This window comes from Emys orbicularis, chromosome 24, assembly GCF_028017835.1.
Source record: "Emys orbicularis isolate rEmyOrb1 chromosome 24, rEmyOrb1.hap1, whole genome shotgun sequence".
In the NCBI taxonomy this organism is placed as follows: domain Eukaryota; kingdom Metazoa; phylum Chordata; order Testudines; family Emydidae; genus Emys; species Emys orbicularis.
The window spans coordinates 10644593-10669514 of NC_088706.1; the positions used below are offsets into that span (position 1 = coordinate 10644593).

A 24922-nucleotide genomic window follows, 5' to 3' on the forward strand; every position below is an offset into this window, starting at 1 on the left:
CTGCTGGGTAGAGCGAGGAGCATCCCAGGTCGATTCAGACTCCATCCTTCAAAAAGGGGAACAGACCTGAGCAAATGGCTCTTCCCAGAGATGGGCAATAAAGATTCACAAGAGGCCATGACTAGTGCTCAGTCCCTCTCTCTATTATTAAGAAAGACTAACTGGAAATCTGGAAGATAATAAATCTGGGGGGAGGGATAGCTCAGTGGTTTGAGCATTGACCTGCTAAACCCAGGGTTGTGAGTTCAATCCTTGAGGGGGTCACTTAGGGATCTGGAGCAAACTCAGTACTTGGTCCTGCTAGTGAAGGCAGGGGGCTGGACTCGATGACCTTTCAAGGTCCCTTCCAGCTCTAGGAGATAGGATATCTCCATGTGGAAAAAAATCACCATGCGAGATCCTGTTTTTACAGGGGTTTGGGGTTTTTTTTGCAGCTGGCTGGGCAGCAGAAACATCTGGAAATATCAGGCAGACGCCTCTGTGCCTCTTTTTGTTTTGCGCTCAGTTTTACAGAGTTGGGCAGGTCAGAAGCGAAACACGAACAGCTACGCTTTGCAGCTGGCGGCAGAGGGCTCCAGGGGGAGTGGTTTGCACAGCTCAGCCCCTCCCACATGCCCTGTTCTGATCTCACACCCGGAGACGGCCTGAACTCCTGATTTGTTCTGGCGTAACAGAGCTCAGAAGCAGGCTCTCGTGCCCCATACGCCAAGTCCCGTCTCAGCCTGCCCCTCCAAGGGTGAATGTCACACCTGCCCCAAGCTGTCGTCTGTGGCATCCCAGCTGTGAAGGGGGTTTGTTCCCTTTCCTGAAGCCCAGCTCCACAGGGGTGGACGTGCAAGGATCAGGCCCAGAGGATCATGTCCAGCTAAGGACAGGCATACACACCATTCCATTCCTTGCACCCTTTGAACTCCTGGGTGTGCACGAGTAATGCAGGAGCAGGCGCTTACCCACCCGAGGGTCTCGTCAGCATTCCCGGTGCCAGCCAAGCCATCGCCATCTATCCCTCCTATGATCTCACCTGGCCCAGGCACCTAGCATTCAAGGGCCAACCGTTTGCTGCTGGAAGGCGCCACCGGGATCTCCACTCTCTTTGCAAGCGCTAATTAAGCAGCTGCACCTTTATGATGTAGGTGAGTAGCATTATCTCTGGTTTATAGACAGGCAAAACTCAACACATGGATATTCAGGCCCGGTTTTTCCAAGACAGCTAAAAAAAGTGCCTCTCCCCTCATTGACAAGAGCTGCTCCATACTGGACGCTTGGGCTTAAACTGACGTGACCATGGTAACACGGCAAATCAGTGGCAGGGCTGGGAATTGAACTGGTTTCTCGACTCCCCAGTGCACTAACCATTACTCAGCGCTGCTTTCCTCCACTCCAAGTTTATCATCTGAGGAGCATTTTTATGCTTGTTGCCCTATGTTGTATGCCATTTCAAACCTCTTCCAAGTGTCCATCCTATCACCCCCTTCTGTTTCTAAACCACCAATTGCCTTGCCAATTACAACACACTAGGAAACCCGACAGCAAGCCCTACTTTCCGTCCCCGACCACAGCTTTTGGACTGAGATTTTTTTTCCGTGGCAGGCCTGAATGCCAAAGGGAAAGAGTCACACTCAGCTCTGACTTACAGGGGAATGCAAGAAAAACAGTTCTCATTCAGCGAGCTTTTAGGCTGTTTTTAATGTCGATATAAAATAATAATCCTACCCTGGTCCCGTTACACAGAGCCAAGAAACTTGAATGGTTACCACCTCTGCCTAGCAAAGGGCCTACGGCACTTCTTTGCTCTAGCAACTTTTAAGGCACAAGAAGTTAACAGCCATCTAGAAACCTGGTAAACTTTCCTGATCTCTCTTAGGTATATGATCCCCCATCACTGCAGTATCTGAGCACCTCACCATTTTTAATGTATTGGTCCCCACAACACCCCCTGTGAGGGAGGCTAGTACTATTATTGCCATTGTATAGATGGAAGTCCAGAGAGGCCAAGTAACTTGACAAGGCTACACAGGAAGTCAGTTGCAGAGCAGGGAATTTAATTCAGGTCTAAATCTCAGACTAGGGCACTAGCCCCTGGACCATGCTTCCTCTCAGCGACGGTGGCAGTTTCCCCATTGGTCCACCTCCTGTTTAAAAGGGCAGCCAGGTTAAAAATCCTAATTAAAAAAAGAAAATGGATATACAGAGAGCGAATGAAGTTTACAGGATCTGAGGCATGAATTGTGCAATCCGAGCCGCTAGCACATAACACAGAGCCAACCGCAGGACCCGTGCCCGTGTTCGCTTTCCATCACTCCTCCCGTTTGTTTTCCTTTCACATGTCACTCCTCTAGGATCTGCTGAAAGTCAGAACTGGTCGGTTTCATTCACTCTTGTTTCTAGTCATTTTCATATAGCCTAGCCCAATTTCCTGGGGCTTGCCTCGCAAAGCCAGCAAAGAAAGGGATGGGGGGAGGGTATCGATGTTAAGAACCCAAAACCCATTCCCACTGAAATGTTAAAAATCTATAATTTGAGGCAAACGTTTCTATTAATTTGGGGTTTCATAAAAATCCCCCGTTTTTAAAAACAAAAAAACAAAACATTTAAACCTATGTATTTCGAGGCCACAAACATCTGTGGATTAAAAGAATAGACCTGACACTGCCATTCTTTCAGGATGATCTAATTTAAAAATAAAAAACACACTGAATACAAAAACGCATCGTCATGAAAATGTATGTTGTTTAAAAGGAGGCCCAAGTATCCTCGGTGTCAGAGGCACCTGTGTGGTGGAGGCGAGGTTGTTAGCAGGAGCTGGACCAGGGAACGGGCTCTCTCAAAGGGCCAGAATCCGTGTCCGTCTCCAGACTGCAATTTAGTTCCTTTACCACAGAAGATTCTTTAATTGGGGGGGATGGGGATGGGGGGGAAAATCAGCTGAGACGGCTGCAGAGTTTCCTACGGAGCATCCAGGGCACGTCACAAACTCAGGTGGGCAGTTCACTCCAGCACGACGGGGTCAGGGGTGACGGGCGCAGACCCTCCCCAGGCATCGATCATTTGCATCGTCTGCTGGTTACTGGGAATATTTTAAGGTGATCAAGCTGCAGAGAAGAACTCGGGCTCAAAGCGTTAGCCCGGCAATGTTCCGGTGGCATCGGCCTCCAGGTTTTGTCCCAGCGAGGATCCGGAGACATCAACGCAAATATAATTTGATGCTCTCAGCACCACATCACCTCAGGCTTCGCATGGAGTTTACTCTTCGCTTCACAAGCAGTCCCACCCCTGTGCCTCTTCCACACAGAGGGCTGGAAAGCCACCCTCAGAAGCACGAGACGCACCCACCCACCCACTCATGGAGGGATCCAAGCCCCTGGACCTGAGAGGCAGGAGGGCTGGTTTATCTGGCATCGGCCACCGCACAGCGCTCTATATGAGCGTTAAAAGTCTTTGCTTGGTTCCCCCTGGGGGGGGTCCCTTGGGTGCCATGGCGCCATGCAGTAATAAGGAACTCATTAGCCGTGGAACCAATTAACAAGATAAGCTGCTCTTCCCAGTCCCCCCCCCCCCCCAAAGCCCTGGCAAGCAGCCTGGTGGGGCCTGGGATCTGCCATCAGCTGTCCAGCAGCGCTGCCCCCCCAGCTCCCACAGCTCAGGGTGCTCCCGGATAGCTGTAGTGGTTGTGATCGGGCTCGCTCCTGGTCAGTGGTAAGCTGGGCTTGTGCTCCGGGTCCTTCTCACACTGGAGAGGCGGACGCTGCTTGAAGAAGTCAGAGACGTAGCGGACCTGGGGGGGGAGGAAGAAAGAAGAGAAAAGAACGAGGCTTTAGGGGATAATTCCATCGAGGGAACATCTCTCAGTGGATCCAGCTGCCAGGCCAGGGCTCAGGGAGATCTGGGCCACGGGGCCTGGCTGCATTCAGCAGCCTCGATAAAGTTTTGGTCTGAGTGAGTTGCCCAAGGTCACGCAGTGAGTCAGTGGCAGAACTGGGAACAGAGCCCAGGAGTCCTGACTCCTTGTGCTTGGGGACCGTGACGCACTGCTCTGCTGCACGGGGTGAGGGAGGAGGAGGAGGAGGGTGTGAAGCAATGTCGTAGAGCATCCCAAACAGCTGCTGCTGGCTTAGCCCGTTAGTTCCTCCTCAGCGGCCTCTGCTGGGAGCGAAGCAGCACCTAAGACTCTGAACTGGGGCGAGCAGGAGTCAGAGCCCTGGGTAGGAATTCAGAGCTTGTGCTGCTGCCGAGACCGGGGATAAGCCAACCCGGATCTTTAGGCCGTTCCCGCTGACCCCTGGGGCGATCGGTGGAGCGGGACACAACAGACCAGGTGCTAATGCAATGGCAGAGCGGGTGGGTCGCCTTCCTCAAGCATCAGGCACCGGCAGTTACCTGGATTTGGGCAAGGCCGATACAGAGGGAGGAGGCTGAATCGAGACGCCCCGTTTCTGGGCTGGATGAGGTCGAAACCACCCCCCAGAGCAAAGCTGCCGGGCGTGCAAGATTGTGAGGACGGGGGGGTGGGCACAGGGCTGCAAGGTTGGGGAGAAGGGGGGGGCGCTAGGCTCCATCCGCCAGCAGGCGGTGCACAAGGCAGAGCCAGAGAGCCCACAGTGAGCATGGAGGGAGGGGTGGGGATGCCCCCCCGTGCGCTTACGATGAGGATGGCAATGAGCGCCCCCTGGAGGAGCCCCACCAGCACATCACTCCAGTGGTGCTTGTAGTCGGAGACCCGGGTATAGCCCACGAAGATGGCGAAGGCGATCAGGAAGAACTGGATCGTGGGGCGCAGCAGCCGGGCCCACTTCCCGATCAGCCGGGCCTGGACATACAGCTGGGGAGAGAAGGGACGGTCAGTTAGTCGCCCCGGCCCCCAGCCCAGTGCCGGCAGGGTCGCTTCACCCAGACGTTCCCGCCCCGGGATTGCCACATGGACCATGCGCAGGGGCCCAAAAACAAGTGGGGCAGCATGACCCCGCTAGCAGGGGCAAGGGTGGTGGTGGCCATACCGCTCGATTCTGTCCCCCGCAGGTGGGTGGGGGCGCTGCAGCTCAGACAGGCAAAGGGATTAAGCCAAGTTCACACAATCAGGGGCACAACTGGGAATAGAACCCAGGAGTCCTGACCCCCCCCGGCTCTACCCACTGGACCACACCTCCCCCCAGAACTAGGAATAGAACCCAGGAGTCCCGACCCCCACCTTCCCCCCGGCTCTACCCACTAGACCCCACTCCCCCCTTTCTCTGCTGCGACACAGCGCACGCACACCCAGAGAGCGCTACTCACTGCCAGGAACACCATACAGTACATCCCGAAGGAGGAGTGTCCGGAATAGAAGGATAACCTGGAAGAACAAAGACCAGGATCAGGATGAGAGACCCCCACTCCCTCCACCCTGCCCTCAAATAAGCCCACGGGACCCCTCTCGCTCCCCTCAGGCATCTCTCACGCTCTCCAATCCCGTGGGTAAGTCCCTGGAGCATGAGGCCCAGCCACGCTTTCCCTCCACCTCCACACGCTCCTTCCAACTCCGCCCTCCCACCCCATATAGCCTCAGCGAGCTGCTTCCCCAGCCTGATGGGGGATCCCTTCCCAGCTCCACACCTGCCATTGGACCTTCTCTCCCAGCCTCAGGTCTGTCATCCAGCGGCCAGGAGGGTCCATGGCTCCTTGCCCAGCCTCTCTCCCCTCCAGCGCTCCCCACCGGGAGGTGGCAGCACACGGTGGATATCAGTCTGGTGGGGCGTTTCTCAGGTTCTGGACTGGTCTCAAGCCGCCCTCCCCCACCCCCAGCACCCGTGAGAAGGTTCCCCCCCCCGTGAAGCCCCTTGTGTCACCTGGACTCGGTGATGTTCCTGGCGTCCCCCCGGCACACGTTCTCCAGCTGCTTGTAGACGGAGCAGTTCACCTTGGACCAGTCCGGGTCGCAGACGTCCAAGAAGTTGGGCCGGAGCCGGCCGATCATGTACTTGGCCAGGTCGGTCAGGGACTGGCTGACGGCCCCGCCGAAGAGGAACGTCCCCAGTACCTTGTAGAGGGCGGCGAGGTAGTTGTTGTACTCGGACTTGGAGTGGAGTTGCTCAGCGTACACCAGGTAGGCCTCGCCTGCGGAGATCTGCGGAAGCCAAGGGAGAGGCAGTGAGCGGCCGCCCGAGAGGAGCCAGGGCCGGCTCTGCTCTCCAAGACCTGGGCGGCAAGGACGGCAGAGCCAAACCCAGCTGGAGCGGCCAGGAGCACGGCTGCAGAGAGGCTGCTCCCAGCAGCGTATTGCTGCGGGGTGGTGGTGAAGGGAGCTCCTGGCTCTGGGGGAAGCTCCCAGCAGGGGACAGAGAGGCTCTGAGAGTTATCCCTGCCCTAGCCTCTCCCCGCAGGGAGCCGGCCGCACAGTCAGATCAATGGGACCAGAGATGCCCTTTGAGCCCCGGCAGGGCCGGCTGGTCGGTGCGGGAGTCAGCTAAGGGATCTGCTGTCCAGGTTGTGGTGTTCCGGGATGGGGTGGAGCAAGGCCGTCTAAGAGGGTGCTCAGTAAGGGGGGGGGAAATGAAAGGGGGAGCCCCCCAGGTTTCCTTACAATGAGGACGGTGCAGGTGATGGTGACCCCCGCCATGAGCCCATGGGTGATGGTGTCTGGCCTGTAGGGGTAGCGGATGGAGTCATCGTTGCAGTAGAATCCACGCTCGTACGGAGAGTTCACCAGAGTGAGGATGACGAAGGGCAGGGAAGCTGAAGGCAGAGCGGGGAGGGGAGTCAGGAGGTTCTCTCTGCAGGAGGGGGCACAGTCCCCCCCCCAGGGGTATATCTCCCTCGCTCCCCCCTTTCCTCTGGAGAGCAGGGAGATACCCAGCAATGGGCTCCATGTCCCATCCTGGCTGGCACAGGTGGAACCAATGTCCCTTTCGCTGGTTCAGAGATGTGCCGGCTCCAGGCCCAGCCGCCCCCGTTCACCCAGGCCTAACTGGGCTCGGGGAGCCGCAGACCAAACCCAGATAGCCCCGGAACCAGCCACTGGCCGCCCCTGCCTGGATCTCCGGTGGGATTCGGAGTGTCCTCACCCTTAGGTGGCCGGGTCCTGGTTGGAAGGAACCAGACACGAGGCCCATCACAATCTCTGTGAAAGGAGCTGGCGGTTCCCTGTCCAGTGGGCAGGTGCCCACAACACCGCCACTGGCATGAACGCCCCCCGGTTCAGTCCTTACCTGTGTCCTGAGCCTAGGGCCAAGGGGCACCGGCAGAGGGCAGCACACAGGGGAAGGCTGCTCCGCCACTGCCCACACGGCACCTACTCTCCGGCTAGAGGGGGCTCCCGAATCCAGAGGGGACAAGGCAGCCCCTCCGGCTGGCACTAGAGTCACTTACGACCCTGACCCACGCCCCCTCCCCCACATGCCCGCGCGGCACTCACGGAGGGGGGTAGCTGGGGTCTAATTCAATGCCGATGTGCCCCTAGGCTGGGGCAGATCCCAGGGAAGGATCCCAAACTCTCCAGCACCTGGCCAAGTTCGGAGACAGGGTCCCAGGCCAGATGGACCGTCGGTCCGACCCAGCACGGCTGTTCTAAAGGGTCTCTCTAGCCCTGGGTCGGGGTCACCAGCAGGACCGCATGGATGGGCCCAATCACTCCCAGGAACCCACCTTCCCCCGGGGGAGGTCTCGACGTCAGTCACAGCTGCCCTGATTCTGCCCAAGGCAACTGGCGGAGGAGCTGGCACCCCCTGGGCCCTCCCGTCCGCTCCCTGGCTGCTGCCGATTAGCAGAGCCCCGTTATCAGGCCCTGGCAGCTGTGAGGCTGCTGTAAACACAATCACCTGCAGAGCGGAAACTGCAACTCAGCTGCAAGGAGCGTCTCTCCCATCTGCCGCTAGGCACTATCCCCCCTCGCACGGGCCCGCGTGTCCCTCACCTGCGGCTCCGCATTCAGCCACCGCAGCAGAATGGTCTAAACCGGAGAGAGCCACAACCCTGGGTCAGAGCGAAATTCAAGCAGCCATATTGACGTAGGAAGGGTGGGCTTGTGTCTAAGGCCCCCGCACTGGCACTCAGGAGATCTGGGTTCAGGCCCCAGCCCTGCCACAGATGCCCTGCGTGGCCCTGGGCAAGTCACTTTGGTTCTGCCTCAGTTTCCCTGCCTGTAAAAATCAGGGTCATACTTCTCTCCCAGTCTTTACCTGTCTTGCCTACTTAGACTGCAAGGTCTTTGGGGCAGGAGCTTTTCTTCTACTCGGTGTACGTACACCACCTCGCACAACGCGGCCCTGATCTGCGCTGGGGCTAGGTGCTGTGCTTAGGTGCTACTGGAGTAGACAGAAAGACATCGAACACTTGCCATTCTCCAAATGCTCCACAGACAGCTCCCCCTGTGAATTTCTCCCCTTTACAGATGGGGAAACTGAGGCACGGAACAGGGACGTGGCTTGCCCCTGGTCACCCAGCAGGTCAGTGGCAGGAGGTGGGGTTAAGAGTTTTTGATGGCCAGCCCTGTGTTTATATGCCAGCCCCCACCACGTCCTAGCTGTGCTGCGCAGGCCCAGTGCAGCCTATCTGCAGAGAGGGGGTGATATGCCGGGGCAAGGGGGAGGGAAAAGGGGGAGCTTTACAGCAGTGCCTAGCGCCTCCAGTCAGGAATGAGGCCTCCATGTGCCCGGTGCTGCACACAGCAAAACGTGGCTTCTGCCCTGGAAAGCTTCGAATGTAACTTCCCACAGTCATGCAGAGCCAGGAATTAAACGCACGTTTCTGGAGTCACTGCCCCTTGCTCTAACCACCAGACTATACTGCCCCACCACCTACAATACTACAGGGGGTGGCAGCTCTTCCTCATCCCACCACTACAGCATCCAGTGGGATGAGGCACCCACGGGTCTCCATCCTCCTCGCCGGGGAGTCGAGGCGATGACTAAGGACAGGCCGATGCCAGCGGGCCGGGCACAGAGCCCGAGGAGGTGGGGCTGGTGATTTCAAAACTCAGCCATCCCCAGGGCCAACATGCTGCCAGCTCCCCTTGCGCCCAGGAGGCCTCGGAGAATCCTGGCCCAGCCAGCTCCCCCTGGGGGCTGACTTCATCTGCACCTTCCTCCTACACCGTATAGACCCACCCAGGCCGGGCTGACGAGAGGCGAGGAAAAGGGAGGACAATCGTACTAGGGCCTCTGACATGCAGGCAGCCGGACTCCGGCTCCCCCAAGCAGGGCCAAATCTCTGGGGGACCCCCCCCCCGCCCCAACCCCTCTCAATCAACATAGCAGGTTGCCCGTATCTTCAATCTTCCAGCTGCCCCAGTCCCTCCATCTCCTGGCCACCGCCAGCCAAGCAGGGCGGTGACCCTCTCTCCTGGCCAGTCGACCTGCTTCCCTTCAGCGCAGTGCTCTTAGAAATGGGGTCCCAGACCCCCCCAGTCCCTGGGCAGACAGCACATCCCTGGGGCCGCCCCCGAAGACCCTGTCGCCCTCCTACAGAGCCGCTCTTCCCAGGAGCCGATAGCCCTTCACTACCAACGGGGAGAGAAGGCTCCCAGCCTAACTTTGCGCTCTTCCAAGCCAAAGGCAGACCGCTCCCTCTGCCTGCAACGGGGCCACGCCACTGGTGACCAGCCCCTGGGCCAGGATGAAGGTAACGAGCCCCCCCCCGCGTCTCTGTCCCCAAGCTGAGGCTCCACCCCCCGCATGCCGTCCCCTCCGCCAGCTGGCTCGTTCACGTCAATTAAGACGGCAATTTTCAGCCCCAGAGGTTTTACCCAAAATAGCAGCCCGGCGCCTGCGTTCGCCGGATGAGCGAGCGGTCGTTAGCGTGACATCTCAGCAATTACCTGTGGCTGCCGGAATCTGGAGGGGGAGAAGGAATGCGTGCTAAGGAGGAGCTGTTTTCACTAGCCTCAGCCGTGCTCTGCGTTATAGATGGGGCCACGGTGCGTGCCCCTGAGGGCCAGGGGGCAGCGCCAGTAACATCACTCAGCCCAATCCTGTCCCATGCGGTCTATCCCCTGCACGCCATCCCCCAGCTCAGACCGTGCCGCAAGATCCGACCCACTCCCCTGGAGCCCCGCAGATCCGACCTGCTGCTCCCTGCATCGCCCCAAATCCCCTCCCCGCAGCAGAGCCGTTCCCCACGGAGATCGTGCTCCGCCGGGCCGACATTTACACAGTCCGCGTCACAGGTGCAAGGCCGCAGCTCCCCCACCTTCCCGCACATGCCGCCCGTGCCAGCTCCCGGGTGGAATCGGCAGCGGGGCAGCTCCCATTCTGTGCCAGCTCGGGCAGAGTGGAGGCCTGGCAGTCAGTGCCGGGGTGGGGCAGGAAGAGACGGTCACCCCACCCAATTGGTCCGAACCCTGCCTGCTGCCACTGGAGTGCAGCGCAACAACTCCCCAGGCTGCAGCAGGGCACGCGGACCCAGATACAAGGGCCCTGGTGCGATGGAGCCCGAGAGCCAGGGCAGGGGCTCCCAGCAGGGGCACTCCCGTGGGGCAGGACATGAGCCCAGCAGACGTGCTCCAGGGCTGGCTGGGCCGCAGGAGTACTAGCCCTAGCCAGGCAGTCGTGGGTACACACATCCCCCTGCCCGGTACGCTGGGGGATCCCCGCCCATGACTCCACAAGGGGCTCGAACCTCATTCTCCGAACAGCTCCAGCCCTGCAGGGATGCCTGGGAGATGGGGCTCTCCCACGCCCCCCTGCACACTGCGGACGTCGTGCTTTGCCCCAGCGAGGGACGGCGCTTTCCCAATGGTGACCCCATGGCGACATGGGGGAGGAGGAAGCCGGCAGCGCTGGGAGATAACCGTGAAAGGAAGGATTCAGCGACAGGACTGGACCAAGGGCCGCTTTCCGTTCGACTAGGCCCTGCACGTGCTGGAGCCCACCCAGCCCCACCCTCCATCACGACAGGGTCCCACAGCCACCTTCGCGGACCCAAGTGCTGTTCTGGGAGCCAGGCACCCCGGTGCAGTCCCACTTGTGGGAGTGGCGCCCCCTGGTGTCATGCTCCTATAGCCACACAGGCAACGTAACCCCTTGAGAATGCACCCCCCCCTTCTGTAACCGATCGAAGAGGCGCTCTGGGAACTGGCAGCTCTCCTACATGAAGCCAGCCAGGAGCTCAGTGTCCACTGTCATACAGGGGCTGCGGCTAATGGGTTGGTTCTATCCATATAGGGCCACAAGGACTGTCTAGGCCTGGAGTGGGCACTGCCATGCACAGAGCCCAGTTAATAGAGCTGGTCAAATAATGGGGGGGGATGGGGGGGGAGGGGAAAAAAACAAAAACAAAATGTGAAAATGGAATTAACTGAAACTTTCCAGTCGGCTGCATTCTTAACGACCCCTTGTGCCTGGTCCCTGGAATCAGCCAGGGCTTTGCAGGGTGGTTTATAAGCACTTGGAAAGCAGAGAGATTTCTCTGTCCAAGCACTGATGGCAGAGCAACCATCGGCCACCTGGAGGCGGCAAGCTAGGCCTTGTCAGCACTAGGATTTCGGTCAATGGTGCAGCTGCACCGGTGCAAACCCCTCGTGGAAACACAATTTGCACCAGTAGAGCTTACATTGGTGTAAGACAAGGATACGTGGCTCCGGTGTAAGTAGCATCTTCACTAGAGGTTTGCGCTGATGCACCTATGCTGGTGGCTGAGATCCCAGTGTAGACAAGGCAGCAGTATCCATCTGGTTTAACACTAGGGATCTGTCTATACTGGGGTGGGTGGCTCGTTTGTGCTTTCACCAGTGCAACCCCCCAGAGTGGATGTGCTGCCCTGGTGCAAGATGGGGCTTGCACTAGTGAGATTTACCCTGTAAATTACCAGCATACATTGCACTTGTGCAAGCCCCATTTTGCACCAGGGCAGTGTCTACATTAGGGGCTTGCACTGGTGAAGTTACACCAGTGCAAATTACCCTAGCGTAGACAGGCTGCAGGATCATCCACACTCCTCTTCAGCTGCAGGAACCTTCCAGGCCACGAGACCCAGCACCAGGTGCATAGTTCAACTCATCCCATGGCTGTGTGGGTTTGGTGGAGAGGGGCTCTACCCAGCCCCCAGCAGGGCAGACAATCCCATCACTGAAACCACCACCAGACATTCATTGGCCTCCTGGTTAGCAATCCCCGCAGAGAATCCCAGTGCACCGCTCCCGCCTCCAGCCCAGCCCAAGGCGGCCGGCAGTGATCTGCCTGTGCCGTGTCTGAACCAAAGATCCCAGCCCTACACCAACGCTGGAGTGCCAGCAAGCCAAGGTGCCTGCGGGAGAAACCAAGGCCGGAGGCTCTGGGCTGCCTTAAAAGGGACCTATCTCCCAAGTTCCACCTTTAAAAAAATTTCCATCCAGTCCATTGTTTAATAGGCCTCTGTGGGTAAACAGGCCACCTTTGTCTTCTCCCTGCTGCACAAAGGCAAAACCAAGGAGGTGGGGAAGAGTCACCTCCACCTTTCTTTGGCCAGCCCCTTGCATGCATGGTGCAGCCTCCTGCCCAGGTGAAAAACTCACCCTGCTGGTTCCAGCAACATGCAAAATTCTCCCTTGCAACTTTCTCTGGCGGAAACAATGGCGGGGGGCGGGGGGGGGGGGGGAGGAAATAGCAACAGGCCTGTTGCTCCTTTCACACGCCCCAGATGCACAAGGCTTCCAGGTGAAATGCAAACACAGCAGGCGTCCTAAAAATATACCCAAGACGTTCATTTGCAGCTCAAATTAGACACCAATTTTCTCGCAGGATAATTTAATCCACAGCCACTAAAAATAAAAGAGCCACGCAAGAGACAGACCTAAACAAAACCCGGAACCTCAGTCCCTTCCACCTGTGGTTTACACGGATCCCAGAGGCAGTCCAAGCTGAAATTAAGACCTGTGCCTTTATTTTAAGGGTATTTTAATTATGGACTCGTAGGTGGCTATTTTAGGGGCAGCATTTGTCTGCTCAGGGAGTGAAGAGGGCATGGGAGGTAGCTAAAACCGGCTTGTACACATTCAATGTTTTTAACCCATTGCCCAATGGGGAAGTCAGCGTCAAGACACTGGTTCAAAGACCAGGCTGGTAGCAAAGGGAAGTTACCCCCATCCAATGGCCGTTGGGTGACATGAGATTGGCGGGTCTCTGTTCAGTTCTTCACAGGGTCCGGGTCACCAGAGGAGCTGCCAGGGAAGGTAGCGGATCCCTTTCCCTCCAGGGCCCGATTGAGGTGCATTGGCAGGGCAGTGTGCCAGTGTTGTAGCTGGTCTGAGGATAAGGGGTCTATGCTCCAGCACCTTTCACCAGCACTGGATTCTCATGAGAGACCTGTGGGAGACGCGTGCACTGGGGGAAACGCATACACGCCTCAAAATCCAGAGCGATGCCACCCTATTCCAGACCTGGCTCTTTCTTGCATCCGTCAGCGTGCAAGTCACAGCGAGAAGGATACTAGCCAGTGGCCCACCATTCTGAGCCACAATGGGATAGGGACAAACAGCAAGGCGGTTGGTTCAGCCAGGGCAATCCGGCTCCTGCCAGCAGCCTACACTCAAAGGCGAGAGTATCCCTCACCAATGCACTGGCTGACGGTGCCAGCTTTATGCTGGGAAAGGGTGAGGGCAAAGGGGAAAGTCAATGACTCTGCTGCCCACCAGTTGCATGCCCCGCACCTCTAGACACATTCTCGCGACCCTGGCAGGGCTGGGGAGATTAGACAGGACCCCAACGCCAGTGCCATTTGGGCTCTCTGCATTGGCCGAGCTGCCCCTGGGTGCCGCTGTGTCCAGAGCAGAAGTTTGGATGGGCCTGACTTCGTTGTTTACAGACAAAACGGCTCCCAGCTTTGCTCTAATTTAACCCTAGATTTGCTGGCAAGTCAGCAACTTGCAGTAGAAAACCACTTCCCTGGCTAAAAACCCCAAAGAATGCCCGTTTAAAAACAGAATTCGTGGCTGGCATCTGCCTAAATCAAGGCCCCCGCCTTTGGTCTACCTTTGGACTTTCCCCTCCAGATGGGATTTCTTAAACAGCCCAGCTGTCCAATTCTTTGGAGCAGGATCCACAGCCATCTCTCCCCACCCCCCTGCCAGTGCACAGAGGGTGATCCATAAACATACGCCGCCTGCTTTTCCCAGCACCGAAAACGCTCTCTGGGTGGCAGGCTGCCAGCACTGCCCACCTGTGCAAATGTTCCTTACGGATGCAAAGGCCAAAGCCGTTAATTCTTATCGCCCCTTCCCTGCACAGTGGCTCCAGGCTGGCAGATCAGAGGGACACCACTTCCTTATTGAGCCATTAACTCAGGACTGTGCCCTTATGAGGTGGCTAATGGCCTTTGGGAACAAAGGGTAACTGGGTGGCTCACTCACCCAGCAAAGAGCCAACTCACATCCTCCAACACGGCTCGCAGCTGGCTTCCACCCCCAGCACACCTGCCCCCCTGCAGGTGAGCGGCTTCCATTAGGGTCCGGTTCGGAGGGTAGCAGGGCTCCCTCCTGCGATGCGGGTTCACCCACTAGCCCCGGCGCCCCCTGAAGCCCCAGGGAGTCAAAGGGGATCATAGGGAATAAGGTCTGCTCTGGGAACTAGGGACAACTCCAGTCACAGGAGGTCGGAAAGGAGAAGAGACGCAAGCCAAGTAGGGACTAAGGGAGTCTCTCTTAACCAGCCCCCCTCCACACCAGCCCCCCACGTAACCTCCCATGGCAGCCCCGCCGCTCCCCATCCCCTACCCACCCCCCAGCCCTGCCCAGGCAGGAACGAAGCCCGCCGGAGCTGGGCCGGGAGAGGGGAAGTTCGTTCCTCTCTCCGCTGGGGACGGAGAGGAGCCGGGCCGGGCCCTGGCTCGGAAAGCTGCGAGCAATGCACAGCTGGAGCCGGGGGGGTTGGGGACACGCTGCCCAGCTGGCGCTGGTGAACGCGGCGGGGCTGCCCAGCTGGTACCAGGACCGGACGGGGGTCATTTTCCAACTGGCTCCGAACCGGGCAGCTGGCGCCAGGACCGGACAAGGGGGCGGGGGGTCCTTACCGACCACCACGCAGAGCACATCGAGCACCACGAAGACTTTCCTGCGCTCCATGCTGGCTGCGGCTCCGCTCCGTCTGCCGAGCGCTGCCCCCCGTGCGCCCTCCGCTCGGCCCCAGCCGGCTCACATGGCCCCCGGCAGCAGGAGAAGGGCGAACGACCGAGCGCCTGGCGAGGAGTTAAAGTCCGGGGCTTGGGGGGCGGGGCCGGGCTGGGAGCGGACCGCCCTCCCCAGCCGCCTGCTGCCGCCAGGGGGCAGCGCCGCCGCCTGGGGAGCACGGGAGTGATGGGGGCAGGGAGCGATGGGGCAGGAGAGGGGAGGGGGTTATGGGGCAGGGATAAGAGGTGGGGTTATAGGGTAGGAGATGGGGTTGGGAGGCAATGGGGAGGGGGGTTATGGGGCAGGGATGAGAGGGGAGTTATAGGATAGGAGATGAGGTTGGGAGGCGATGGGGAGGGGGTTATGGGACAGGAATGAGTGGTAGGGGTTAGAGTGTTGGAGATGGGGCAGGGAACAATGGCACAGGAGCGGGGAGGGGGGTTATGGGGTAGGGATAAGAGGTGGGGGTTATAGGGTAGGAGATGGGGTCAGGAGGCGATGGGGAGGGGGTTATGGGACAGGAATGAGAGGTAGGGGTTAGAGCATTGGAGATGGGGCAGGGAACAATGGCGCAGGAGAGGGGAGGGGGGTTATGGGGCAGGGATAAGAGGTGGGGGTTATAGGGTAGGAGATGGGAGCAGGGAGCGATGGGGCAGGAGGGGGAGGGGGTATGAGGCAGGGATAAGAGGTGGGGGTTCTGATGTAGAAGATAGGGCAGGAGATGAGACTGGGGGATTATGGGGTGGAGGTTGGGGGCAGGGGCTGACGGACTGTTGATGGGACCAAAGACAGGGCACAGGCGTGTTATGAGGCTGGAGATGGGGGGCAGGAGGTGAGGGGTAGGGGCTTTTAGGACCGGAGATAGGTGGCGGGGGGGTTATGAGGCAGAAGATGGGGGCAGGAGGAGAAGAGAATGTTTCTGGTCACACGGGGAAGGGGAAAGCTTCAGAAGACCAGTTACCTAGTGCTCCTGAGTCGTAATCCCAGCTCTGCTTTCTGAGTGTTGGGGCCCTGCTTAGCACCCACTCCTTCCCTGGCTGCCCATCACAGTGGTTCTAAATCCCTCCTCTCCTGATCTAGGCTGGCTCCCATTCCCACCTCCCCTGCTGTGCTGTGCGGGACACCCCCCTGGCCCCTCACTCTGCTATCCTGCCTCCTAGAGTGCCCTGTACCTGCAGCAAAGCAAACTCTCCTGCCCCCTGGCCAATTGTGCAAGGCTTGACCCCTGCGGGGAGAAACCAAACCAGCCAGGCAGGTAGTGGGGCCTTCAACCCGAGGCTGGGAGAGACACAACCTCCGTTGCGCCAGCTGTAAATCCGGGCCAAAGAAAGGGAACTGTTTGTTTAAACTTTCCCGTGTCCCTGCCAGGGCCTGCGAAAGGGAGGACGAGATGACCTCATAGAAACTGCAGATGGAAAAGAAGCATCGCAAATACGCAAGATCCTGGACTTGATGGGCCATGGGCTTGATCTGGGAGGACAAATCCCATCATGCCCGACCCCTGGGCCTGTGCAGGACCGTTCCCTCTGGAGTACTGTATTCCAGAGCGCTCTGTCCAGAGAATTGTTAAATGACTCCAGCGATGGGGCTCTTGACGCTTCCCTTGGGAGATGATTCTGCTGCCTGGTTGATTTCAGCATTAGGACATTTTTTTCCTGTGGCTTATCCTCAGTTTCCCCTGTGCTCAATTTCATCCCATGACTTCTGGTGACACCCACTTGACTGGTGTCCCTAGCCTGTTTGCCAGAAGCTGGGAATGGGCGACAGGGGATGGATCGCTTGGTGATTATCTGTTCTGTTCATTCCCTCTGGGGCACTGTCCACTGTCGGAAGACAGGACACTGGGCTAGATGGACCCAATATGGCCGCTCTTATGTTCTTATAATGGGTCTTTCCCAGCTCTAAATTGCTGTGGCTAAAAGAGCTTCTACCATCCTTGGAGGGATAAAGACAGGAGTCGTGAGGTGGGAGGGGATCTGCCCTTTGTACGCAGCGCTGGTGAGACCGAGGCAGAAATGCCATATCCAGTTCTGGTCTCCTCAGTTCGAAACAGGGCTGGAGCAAACGCCTGATGTGGAGAGATTTAAGGAGCTCAGTCTGTTTAGCTTACCACAAAGATGATTGAGAAGTGACTTGATTACCGTGTATAAGTACTGCCCGGGGAGAAAAATACTGGGTACTAAAGGGATCTTTCACCTAGCAGAGAAAGGCATAACAAGAAGCAAGGGCTGGCAGTTAAAGCCAGACAAATTCAAATCAGAACTGAGGCATGGATTTTGAACAGTGTGGACGACTAACCACTGGATAGGGTGACCAGATGTCCCGATTTTGCAGGGACAGTCCCGATTTTTGGGTCTTTTTCTTATATAGGCTCCTATTACCCTCCACCCCCGTCCCGATTTTTCACACTTGCTGTCTGGTCACCCTACCACTGGAACAAACTTCCAAGGGAAGTGATGGATTCGCTGCCTCTTGATGTCTTCAAATCAAGACTGGATGCCAGGAAGAGATGTTAGGGGTCAGTGCGGGGATAACTGGGAGAAAATCTATGGCCCGCCTGTGTTGTACAAGATTAGATGATCTAACGTCTCTTCTGGCCTTAAAATCTATGAATCTAAATTCTTTGAATCTAGGTAGCAGGGCACAGACGTTAGCCTAGAGATGGGGACAAAGCCTGCAGTGGAAAACTCAAACAATGCAAACATTAAAACAGTGAAGGCAAAAGTCTAGCATGCCAGGGCTACATAAAACATTCGATTAGACTCATAGACTCATAGACTTTAAGGTCAGAAGGGACCATTGTGGTCATCTAGTCTGACCTCCTGCATGATGCAGGCCACAAAAGCTGACCCACCCACTTTCCCTTAACTCAGCTGTTGAAGTCTCCAGATCGTGATTTAAAGACTTCAAGTCGCAGAGAATCCTCCAGCTTGCGACCCCTGCCCTATGCTGCGGAGGAAGGCGAAAAACCTCCAGGGCCTCTGCCAATCTACCCTGGAGGAAAATTCCTTCCCGACCCCAAATATGGCGATCAGTAGAACCCCGACATACAGGCAAGAATCTCCAGCCGGACCCTCATTTTACCAGCGATGGCACGTTATTGCCTAATTGACTAAAATCAGGTTATCCCATCAAACCATTCTTATGGTGCTGGTTGTCTATATTGCATTTATCATGTCGGTTGCATTTTGTTTGCTTCAGCTTTGTAGGAAAGGCCCAGACCCCAGGACTGATTCCTGGTTAGAAACTGAAGGAAATGTAATAATAATGTAGAAACCACCCAGATGATAGCTACCAATCCAGTTTGTTTACATACTTCATGGCTGGCTTGTAAAGGATGCTCACGGTCATTGTGGGAAGCCAGCAGGCCTGGAACCTCTTGCAGGATGCCCCGGGGTTTAAGGAGAGAAATATAACTGCTCCCTGCCATCCTGGAAGGTCCCATTCACTCGACACACACTCCGAGGCCCGGCTTTTACAATGTGATCGACCTGGGCGGAAGGAGCCCCGTTGATGATAGTGCAAACCCATGGGGGCGCAAGGGGCTGGTTGCAGGATCCATTGACTCAGGTTACAGGCTTGAGGCCTAAAGAGAGTGGGCGTGATTCTGCAGTGCCCTGCACCCTGCGCAGTCATTCCCACCGGGCAAAGTGGGTGCGCAGCAGGTGTAAGCCGTGCCCATTGTGTTTTGCACTCATGTTGCACTAGTGGGAATGGCCGCGCAAGGTGCAAAGCCAGGCCCGTGAAGTCCTATAGCATGTCCTCCCTCTGCCCCTCTTTTAAGCCCCCATCCTGCAATGAGCGCCAAGCAGGCGTGGGGGCCCCCCTGACTTCCCTGGGGCGCTGTGCGAGGGCAGAGTCCGGCTCGTCTGGAGGCCACTGCAGGATCAGGGGCTGGGATTCAGCCTCCGATGGCTTCCCCTGCCAGCAGGTCAGCAAAGTATTCGGCTGCGTGCTCTGCGTCCCCGCTGCCGGGGGTGGCACAAGGCAGGAGTGTCACAGAGGACTTTGCACTTCCAGACGTTTGTTCTCTAGTGCCACAACCCTCGCTAGTACCAAGTCGAGAACAGAGCCTCCCTTTCCTTGGAGACTTCCTGCTGCCCCTCCCAGGGCATGGACCCCCATCTACAAAGCCTTTCCATCTCTCTAGGTGTGTAACTACCCCCTTGCCAGCTGCTAAGAGCTTAGATTCTTGCCCATTTGCTTTCCTCGCTTGAGGTCTTTCTGTGGGAGGAGCTGGTCCATAGAGCCCCTGGGAGAGGCAGGGCCACTTAGCTGGCATCCAGCCCTGGGCGTTCGTTAGGTAACCACGCCGTCTTTCTTTCCTTGGTGGGGTGTAATGTGTGCTGCCATGCGTGTGACAGCCGTGCCGCCCTCAGAATGCCGCGTAAGTCAGCACACGGAACAGGGCGGGGTGGTTACCCAGATGCCTGTGGGGATGTCTACACTGCATCTAGGAGCGGGTGGCGGGATGGCTGGAGCTGAGGCTCGCTCCCAGCTGCGGTGTAGACATCCCTGGGTGCTGGCAGTGGGCAGACAAGTCACCCCCAGAGAAGGGCAGTGAGTCCGCTCTCCTCGCCGCTTCTTTAAAGGGCCGTTTCTCAACTGGCCTGGTGACCTGTGGTCAGTGCTTTGTCCAGCCCCTGATCCAGCTCCGGCTGGGGCAGCATCTGCAGCTAGCAGGATGCCATGCATGGCCTAGGGGAAGGGAGGGTGAAAAGGAGACATGGTTTCAATAGGGAGGCATTTGGGGGGGGGGGCAGGGGAATGTTTCCTGGGTATTTAAACTAACCCTTTCTCTCCCACTCATCTGGCACTAAGCTCCCCGAGATCTCTCTTGCGGCTCTGCTAGCCCTTAGGTCCCCATCGGGCTGTAGTATTAACCCTGGAATCCCCTTCCCTAATACTGGTTCCCCCAGCTCCTCCAGTGCCCTGAGACATTTGAAATGACTGGACAGTGGCTCTGTGATCTGAGCAGCCCTGAAATCTCTATAGACTCCCTGGAAAGACAGGATCAAACCCCACCAGACTCACCCAGCTGATCCCTCCAAGGCTGGTAAAGTGAGCGTCACGCCCCTTATTCTAGGTGGCCTTCTAGGCCGCTGAGCCCTCGGCCTGCTCTGTGCAGATATTGAAGATCCAAGATCACTTTCCATGAGGACAGGGGGTTCCCCTGCTCTCCTCGGCCCAAACCTTTCCCCGCACCCATGTGTGGTGCAATGTGCAAGTTGGTGGCCTCTGGCCGGAGCGGCTACAGCTGAGCGGCGCTGTCTCTTTGCAGGGCATGATGAGCAGGCCTCCAGCGGGAGCTCTGCCCGCAAAGGGGCTTGCGGGGCAGGGTCCTTTGGCAGAAAAGGCTCCGTATAGACATCAAATATTACTAAGCCACCTAGCAGCCATCAGAATTGCTAACAGGCCCTTGCGCCGAGCAGAAACGCGGCTGTAACATACCAAGATCTACTGCAAGAAACCTGACGTGCTCCTGCTAAATTCTCTAGCCAGCCCTGTTTTCTACCGGAAATGAAGTGGATCCTGCCATGTCCCTGGCTTGTTTGCTTAGCCTGGGTGCAGTTAAACAAACAAAATAGTGCAGCTTTTCTTCCCAGTACCCAGCTGATTTGCCTAGAGGGAGGTGGTGCAGCCGAGAACCCGCAGTGAACGTGGTGCTCACAGCTTGCAACCAAGGCCGGTGGAGGGATGGGTGGAGAGCTGCAAAGAGCGGAGGAGCCAGGCAAGGCCCTGCCTGTAAATCTGTTCCTCCAATCAGGATGCTGCCGGGTGAGTCCCATGGGTCCTTGGAGAACCCCAGCCTTATTTCCAAGGAGTGTTTCCATTCTAGTGACTCAGGACCTAGCAGGGGTTGCCAACTTTCTAATCACACAAAACCAAACGCCCCTGCCCCGCCCCTTCCCTGAGGCTCTGCCCCGCCCCTTCTCCAAGGCCCCGCCCCTGCTTGCTCCATCCCCCCCTCCCTCCATCGCTCGCTCTCCCCCACCTTCACTGGGCTGGGGCAGGGGGTTGGGGTATGGGGGGGGGTGAGGGCTCCAGCTGGCAGTGTGGGTTCTGGGGTGGGGCCGGGGATGAGGGGTTTGGGGTGAAGGAGGGGGCTCTGGGCTGGGGTAGGAGGTTGGAGTGCAGGGGAGGGTGCAGGCTCCAGGAGAGGACTCCAGGCTGGGACAGTGGGTTGGGGTGTGGAAGGGGGGTGAGGGCTTTGGGAGGGAGTTTGGGCACACGAAAGGGCTCTGGCCTGGGGCAGTGGGTTGGGGTGCGGGGTCCCAGCGGCACTTACTGTGGCTCCCGCGGGGGACGCGGACGCCAGATCCCTGCAGCCCCTAGACACATGGGTGGCCAGGGAGGCTCTCTGCACTGCCCTCGCGCCTGCAGGCACTGCCCCCGCAGCTCCCATTGGTTGCGGTTCCCGGCCAATGGGAGCTGCGGAGCCGGCATTCGGAGCAACCCTAGCCCCAGGCCTGCTATGAGCTCTGCACTGGCAGCCCACTGCCCCCACCTGGAGCCCATTGCAAGCAGTGGGACTTTGCAGAGAGCTCATTGCAGGAGCGGGGTCTTAAATATTTGCCCTATCAGGGCATTTAAAATCCAAGGGAGCCCCACAGGTACTCACCATTATTTGTTGATGCAAACAGAGGGGCCGTGAGCTGGGATCCGTAACAGATCCTGAAACAGACCCCATCATCCTAGTCATTCCGAGTGGCCACATCTTATTACCCGGCAGCTGGCTACACCAGCCAGTCGAAGGCGGCAGCAGCTGCTCAGAAATGCAGCACTTAATAAGCCAAATTCATCCCTGCTGTCGAGCCAGTTACGCCTCTGATTTACGCCTCTGGGAGGGCTTTGCCCCAAGATGTTTTCTTTCCCGCCTTGTCCATTTCAATTCATAATTAAGCGGACAGGGCTGTGTGGCCCAGGGGTCTGCCCCGGGGGAGTCCATGACAAAGCTGGGGCTGTCGAAAACGTGAGTCTCTCTTGGCTAAGCTAAAGATCCAGCCTCTGGCTGCAGCTGGAATAGGCTTACACCCGCTGTGGGTGGGGGACGCTGTCCAGTGGTTTACACTTCCACGTGCGTGGAACGCTCCCTTTCTGTCCCAGAGGCCGCCTGCCATTGCTGGCGATTCTACAGCCACATTCGCCTATTTTCAATCAAGATTTTGCTCCTTCTGTTGCTCCGTGAACCTCCCCCCCCTGCCGCCCCTCCCAGGAGAGAGGGGAACCCGAGGAACTAAGCATCTATCCTGGAGATTCAGCGAAACTGACGCTACGCAAAGGGCTCTCAGACGCACAAAGCAAAGGGTGAGAAATCATTATTTATGTTTGAATCTAATTTCTTCCCAATAGCGTCGTCTTCCATGGTTCTTGTAACAGTAGGTAAAAAAGGTCAGGTGCATCTAATAATTCAATCTAAAAGGGGTAGTGCCAGTTAATGGCTGGGGAGGGAGTGTTGGCAGAAGCGGGGGCGGAGGGGCAGGTTTCCGAGGAGCGAGACTGTTAAATAATCCCTATGATTTAATGATGTGAAATCCCATTAACAGGGGGAAACTCGGGCTTTTTTGAGACAAGTCCTAGAACAAGACTGGCCAAAAGGGGATGGCGCTGCGGAACCCAGTCAGCGCTTTAATGTCTAGAGGGGAACAGGACAGGGCTTGGCACAAAGGCCCCGGAAAGGAGCAGGACTAGCAGGACTAGGTAGGGTCACTTTGGGGTTTTGAGTTGAGAACAACGAGAAGCTGAAGCTCTGTTGCCCTCCGGTGTCAGAACAGCAGAACTGCAGCGGGAGAAACCAGTCCAGGATTGGCATCAAACCATTGGCCTTCCCATTTTCATGACTGGCAAGGCAAGACCCTATGAATGAAAGCATGAGGCCCACCCCCCAGTAGGGTGACCAGCTGTCCCGGTTTTATAGGGACAGTCCCGATATTTGGGGCTTTGTCTTATATAGGTGCCTATTAGCCCCCCATCCCATCCAGATTTTTCACACTTGCTGTCTGGTCACCTTACCCCCCAGTCACCTCTGCTCACCGGTCTCCCGGCTAACAGCATTACAGGACGCGCTCTGCTGGATTGCTGACTTAGGATCGTAGTAGGAGAGGGCGTGTGTTTTGGCTAGCGGGTGTGTGATGGCTGTAGCCAAGGCTAACCGGGCTGTACGGTGGGCCGGCAGTTTCAAATGGACGTGATAGCCTTTGCGTTCTTCACTTTCTGTCTTGCGTTGCGGCTATGTGCCCTGTTCTGCCCCAGCGGTGGCCGGATTTGACAGGCACAGGGGATCCTTGCATTGCAGAAACAGTTGGCCAGTTGCGAGTTAGCCGAGCAGTTTGGCATCTACAAATGAAAGGCATTATGGGGAACATTTGCAAAAGCCCTTTAGTGACTTGGGAGGCTAAGTCCCATTCGGGGACCTCAACACAGCACACCCACAAAAAAGAGTCTCAGAGCCCAGGTCAGCTGACTCGGGCTCACACCATGGAGGGTAAAAATAACGGTGTAGCTGTTTGGGCTCTGGCTGGAGCCTGGCTTCTGGAACCCAGCGAGGGCGGAGGGTCTCCTCGCCCAGAATCCAGCCCCAGCCCGAACGTCTACACTGCTATTTTCATTCCCCCCGAGCCCAAAGCAGTTGACCCGAGCTCTGACTTGCTGCCACGGATGGTGATTTTGCAGCGTTCGATGGACCCTGTGGCTCTCTGAACTCTAAATCCCATTTCAATGAGACTCAGGAACGTCGGAACGGCTACCATGGCTGTGTAAAGCTGGGTTTCATTGGGGCACTGAATGGAACAGGATAAAAAAACTGACCTGGTGACTAGCGCATAGTGAGCTAATACTGCTCACTATGCATTTCCCCTACAAACCTCTCCGGCCGGGCATGAAATCTAGGCCAGGCTGACATATGGCCGATGCTGCAAACGTGTGTGTGTAAAGTAGTCTAGGTCAGTTTCATCCTTATTATGTGTAGCGGAGTAGCTTCTAGAGCAGCGGCTCTCCACCTTTCCAGACGACGGGCCCCTTTCAGGAGTCTGATTTGTCTGGCGTCGCTCCAGTTCCACCTCACTTCCGAACGACTTGCTGACAAAATCAGGCTTAAGAATAAACAGGGTCACAGCCACTCGAGCACTGAACAACGGTTGACTTTCTCGTTTGCACCATATCAGTAGAAAATCAATCGACTGGAATACAAATATTGTGCTTGCATTTCAGCGTGAGACTTCCGCCTGTGAGCCTTCTCTGAAGCCTGCGCCGCCCGGGGCTGAAGCATGTAACTTCGCTTCGGGGGGCCTCTGTGGGGTGTGGGGCCCTGAGCAACGGCCCTGCTTGCCACCCCCTAAAGCCGGCCCTGCACTTGCGACCCCCCTAAACCTGTTGCACCACCCCCTGGGGGATCACAACCCCCAGGTGGAGAAACACTGATCTAGATGAGTTGATCTACCCCCTGGGAGACCTCTGCATACCCCCAGGAGTACACTTACCCCTGGTTGAGAACCACTGCTCTATGGGACCAAACCAATCTCAGGCCCCACAGGGCTAGCCCCTGCCCCCAGAGAGCTTACTGTCAAAATACACAAGGAACGTTAGAACCTTTTCCTGCAGGCTGTCATGCCAAAGGCCCTTAGATCCAGAGCTGTAAGCCAGGCCCAGACAGGGCCCGCAGACTTGGGGGAAGGTTAAGAACCAAAAACTGCAGGCAATTGCTTTCTACAGAAAAATGTCTCTGTTTTCCTAGGCTGCGAATTTCTCCAACACATTCTCCTCGCAGCCACCATGACAGCTGCTGCGTACTGACGCATCCCTACCCTTCCCGCTAGCAGCGGCTCGCAAGCTGTTCTCTAGAATAATTAGCCACAAGTGCAGGCTAGAACATTC

The 24922-nt window shown here is 57.2% G+C and overlaps 1 protein-coding gene across 2 annotated transcripts; it reads right to left on the bottom strand.

The window, feature by feature from the left end:
* Window positions 1-1667: 1667 nt before the first annotated feature.
* On the bottom strand, window positions 1668-15038 carry PLPP2 (phospholipid phosphatase 2). Of its 2 annotated transcripts, none has more exons than XM_065422070.1 (6): window positions 14953-15038; window positions 6557-6708; window positions 5823-6100; window positions 5272-5329; window positions 4643-4819; window positions 1668-3775 (listed from the first exon to the last, which is right to left on the bottom strand). In XM_065422070.1, exons 1-6 carry the CDS (start codon window positions 15002-15004, stop codon window positions 3641-3643), a joined length of 852 nt encoding a protein of 283 aa, XP_065278142.1. In that variant the 5' UTR covers window positions 15005-15038; the 3' UTR covers window positions 1668-3640. The 2 variants fall into 2 exon arrangements, with proteins under 2 accessions (XP_065278142.1, XP_065278143.1); XM_065422071.1 differs by lacking the exon at window positions 14953-15038 and adding an exon at window positions 7791-7857.
* Between the last annotated feature and the right edge of the window lie 9884 nt (window positions 15039-24922).